Raw genomic sequence first — 4,645 nt, forward strand, 5'->3', positions numbered from 1 at the left:
GGGGGTCCGGCGCTGTAAAACGACTGGAAAATGGCTGCGGCATGCCATTTTCCCGTCATTTGTGCATGCGCAGTACAGGAAAAATGGCCACCGTGGCCATTTTCCCGGTGATCTGTGCAGACACTGTAGACTCTGGGCATACTCTAGTACCCAGAGTCTATAACTCTGGCACTGGCAGCGCACAGCTCAGTGCGCTGCCGGGCGGAGAGGAGGGGGCCCGTGTCGGAGACTGCACGCGGGCCCCCTCTCTAGAAACGCCCAATTACCTGCAATGGCGCCGCAAACTATATCATCTGGTTGACCGAGTAGCATGGCCGACCAGACGATATCGCATGCGACCACGGGAGGGCATGGATTGGGTGTACACGCGATCGTACGATCCGGCCGATATTTCATTCCGATTTGTTTTCGTAAGAGACATGTCGTGCCGACATCATCCCAGCTTTATAGTGTCTCTGCATGACCTGTCCATACTTCTCCTCTGCAGGGGATGATCATGAGACAGATAAATCCCCTCTCCCCACCCCCTCTCTGAGTCCCCGCCCCTTCCTGCTTTGCCTGTCCTCCCCAGCAAGCTGAGTGTGAAGCCCCGCCTCCCTGCACCCTTCCAGTCCCTATCCCGAGTCCCCGCCCCTTCCTGCTCTGCCTGGACTGGCTCTCTCTCCTGCAGGCAGCATGTGAGGGAAGACACTGAAGGTGCCCACACATATAGCGACATTTTACACGATCTGGCCGATTTCGACGAATCGTGACGACGAATCGGGTAAAAAAAGTACAAATCGTGAGTTTATACTCACGGGCACGATGCCGATGCACGTCCCCGCTCGTCGTACATCGCATTTTCTGATCTGCCGTGCTGTAGGGCAGATTAGCCAACCATGAACACGATGGAAGCAGATCGTGAGGGTTTTTTCCCTCATGATGAATCGTACGATTCATCACACAATGCGGAATTTGACTGACAGAAGCCTGGACACGCCCCATCACCATCTTGTGCAGCATCGTGTATGGAGCAAGACAGTCGCACATTGAGGAGCCTGCACACTGGATTCTTGTTTTGGACAAGTTTTGGTGAGTATTGGTACAGTTGAAATACAACCACATTGACCACCAATATGTGCTCCCCACTGCCCACCAATGTGTGCCACCAGGTAATAAATGCATGACCCAGCCACCGCCTACCGTATTGAGGCGGGCAGTGGCTGGGTCATGCATTTAAGCTCCCACTGCCCGCCAATGTGTGCCCCCAGGTAATAAATGCATGACCCAGCCACCGCCCGCCGTATTGAGGCGGGCGGTGGCTGGGTCATGCATTTAAGCTCTCACTGCCCACCAATGTGTGCCCCCAGGTAATAAATGCATGACCCAGCCATCGCCCGCCGTATTGAGGCGGGCGGTGGCTGGGTCATGCATTTAAGCTCCCACTACACACCAATGTGTGTAATATAACAAAAAAATAAATAAACACGTATTTTACAAAATAATCACCATACATTACATTTAAAAACACATTATTTAAAGCTGGGGGTCTTCTACCTTTCGGTCTCCAGCTGTTGTGGAACTACAGATCCCAGGATGACCTGCCACCCACCTTTGAAACTGTTTTTAGGGCATCCTGGGATCTGTAGTTCTACCACAACAACAGGCCCAAAGGTGGAAAACCCATACTGTCAAACAAAGAAAGACAATAAACACATCACATTCCTGTAAAAGAAAGCATGATTAGAATACCATAACAAACCTTTAAAAACCTGTAAAAAAAATAATATTAAAACATTAAAAATGTGAACTATAACAACATTACATTTAACAAAACTATATACACAAATATTTAAATCTCCTTTTTTTTCTTATTCATAGATAATGTCCATGGATTCTGAACGTGAATTTGTTACAGGATTCATTGAAATCCTGCACTCGAAAGAGTGTCTGTGGAAGATCAGTTCTCGGAAGTACCACAATAAGTCGCACAAGTTGGCCGCACTAGAGGAACTTTTGGTGTATACGAAAAAATACATATCTGATGCAGACCTGAAAACTGCACGGCAAAAGATTCAAAATCTCAGGACAGTGTACATCAAAGAAAAAAAGAAGGTGGATGACTCCAAAAAATCAGGAGCGGGCACAGATGAAATATATACTCCTGCACTGTGGTACTACCATATGATGTCATTCATCAGTGAACAAGAGCCTCAAAGGGAATCTATCATCTTGATGTCTGAGCGTGAGGGAGAAGAGGAGGTTGCAGAAGTCTTGGTAAGTAGTGACACAGTTTAAACCAAAATCCTTAATGTTTTTGTTGTTAAATCCCAAATGTCCAATTTAGTCAGTAGTTCACAGACAGTCCTCCTGCAATGGTACAGCACCTGGTCCATTGAAATAGGTCATGTACTCCTCCCTCACTTCTTTGGCACGTGCGGTGGATGTTGTTGTAATTGGTGGTGCAGACACAGATGTCAAATGTTCAATGTCCTCCAGGGGTCCTACATCTTCTGCTCTAGCTGGGACAGGTCCTCGTTGAGTAGATTTTCTTCGCAGAAAGTTGTGCAGCACACAGCACGCCATCACGACCCAGTTTATCTTCTCCACATGTAGATTGATGGTGGTGTGGAAAATGTGGAAGCGGTTGCTCATTATTCCAAACGCATTTTCCACAATGCGTCGTGCCCGGGATAGACGGTAGTTGTAGATCCTTTTCTCTCTGGTCAGGCCCCTGTGTGCAAATGGCTTCATCACATGTTCATGTAATGCAAAAGCCTCGTCTGCAACGAAAACGTAATTTAGGCCGTGCTTTGTCTGGTCCAGTGAGGGCAAGTTGAGGGTTTTGTTGGCGAGTCTCTGGTAGAAAGCCGTCTTTTTGAAGGACCCACCATCTGAAGCATGGCCATTCTTGCCGACATCCACAAACAGAAATTCGTAGTTGGCATTCACCACTGCCATGAGAACGATGCTGAAGAATCCTTTGTAGTTGTAGTAGTATGATCCCGTGTTGGCAGGTGGGTTGATGCGGATGTGTTTCACATCGATGGCTCCTCCGCAGTTAGGGAAATTCCAACATTGTTCAAAATCTTCCGCGATGCTGGTCCACTCCTCCACGATGTTAGGAAACTGTACAAATAGTAAAAAAGGGGTTAAAACATGACTATAATTTTTTTTCATATCTTTTTTTCCTATATAGACTCCCACCCAACACCCTGATTTAGCATCCACACCGGACCTCAGTCTGCTCGGTGGTGACAGTGATCCGGAGAATAGCACACAAGTGAAAACTCCACTTCCACCTGGACCCTCACCTTCTCAACAACCCCAAAAAAAGAAAAAAAAACAAGGGAGAAAGGAAAATCTTACTGAACGTGAGGACAATATTTTACAAAACGCAGAACGGCTTCTGCAGAAACCCCCAGATGCAATAGATGATTTCACAGCTCATGTGAACAGCACATTGAGAAATATGGATACAGATATCCAAAGAAATTTTCTAAAGTTAACCCACGACCTATTGAGTCGCTATATGAGCAAAAATCTCACAAATTCTACATACATTGCAGATCCAATGCTATTTTCCCCTGCCCCAAATAGGTATGTCCGCCCCCCCCCCTGCCCAGTTAGATATTACTCCCCCACCAAGCACCAGCACGACCTTGTATAATGCTCTGCTGGATGCAGATGAGTCGCCCCAATATACAGAGATGTAAATTTATTTGATAAGTAATTTGGTTGTTTTTTCTGTCTTGCTTTTAATGTCACCAAATTTTATGAATTCTAATAGGTGCTTGCTGCATGGGATAGGGTGGTGATGACGCTATTTGGACAAGGTCACTACGCACATGGCACAAGTACACATTGCTGGAAGCTGGGGCCACAATGTACACTTGTGCCATATGTGTATTGGCCTGTTCAAACTGGCGTCTGACCCACCCTATCACATACAGCCGGCTACCTATTGGGATTCATAAAATTTGGTGATAATGTTCTTTTGTGAACTTGTTACAAAAAAAGTATATTGCACACAGTTTAGTGCACACTTTCAGTTGCCTGCAGGTCAGTGCACATTGTACTAAAAGAAGGCAATTTTTTGCTTTATGTTGAGTAAAAAATAAAAATAAAAATTATTCTTTGCACAAGAAACCAATGTGTGGTGTTTATTTTTAACTTACCTTGCAATACTGGTACTGTAGCACTTTTACGATGGCTTTGCAGGTCTCCGGAATGATGACGCCCAAAGACTGAGGTGAGATGAGTGTCCCAAACTTAGGTCTTCCAGTGATCTTCCTGTAGCCAGGTACCTTAGGGTAGCCACCAGTCTGTCTTCAGCAGGGATTGCCCTCCGCCACCTTGTGTCCTGTCTCTGGATGTGGGGGGTCACCAGATGCAGCAATTCTTGGAAGCTGGCGTCATCCATGCGCAGGTAGTTCCGATAGTCGTCCGGGTTATTCTCCTTGATTTCCATCAGCAGGGACATGTGAGAGCGGGTATCCCTTTGTAGCAGCCACTCCTTGGTCCAGCATGCTCTCGTCCTTCTTCACTGGGCCCTCTTCCTAATCTCCAGGACGCCAGCTTCAGCGACCAACACTCTATACCGATAGGGATGCATCAGTACAGAATTCAGGAACAGGTTAGAATGCAGGTAGGTACCTCACACTTG

General features: G+C 46.6%; 1 protein-coding gene across 1 annotated transcript; it reads left to right on the top strand.

The window, feature by feature from the left end:
* The first annotated feature begins 1,667 nt into the window (after nt 1-1,667).
* Nucleotides 1,668-3,686, top strand: LOC148443278 (uncharacterized). Its single transcript, XM_088463021.1, has 2 exons — nt 1,668-2,256; nt 3,179-3,686. Exons 1-2 carry the CDS (start codon nt 1,864-1,866, stop codon nt 3,647-3,649), a joined length of 864 nt encoding a protein of 287 aa, XP_088319147.1. The 5' UTR covers nt 1,668-1,863; the 3' UTR covers nt 3,650-3,686.
* The last annotated feature ends 959 nt before the right edge of the window (nt 3,687-4,645 follow it).

This window comes from Taudactylus pleione, unplaced genomic scaffold, assembly GCF_031769625.1.
Source record: "Taudactylus pleione unplaced genomic scaffold, aTauple2 ptg001313l, whole genome shotgun sequence".
NCBI classification, from domain to species: domain Eukaryota; kingdom Metazoa; phylum Chordata; class Amphibia; order Anura; family Myobatrachidae; genus Taudactylus; species Taudactylus pleione.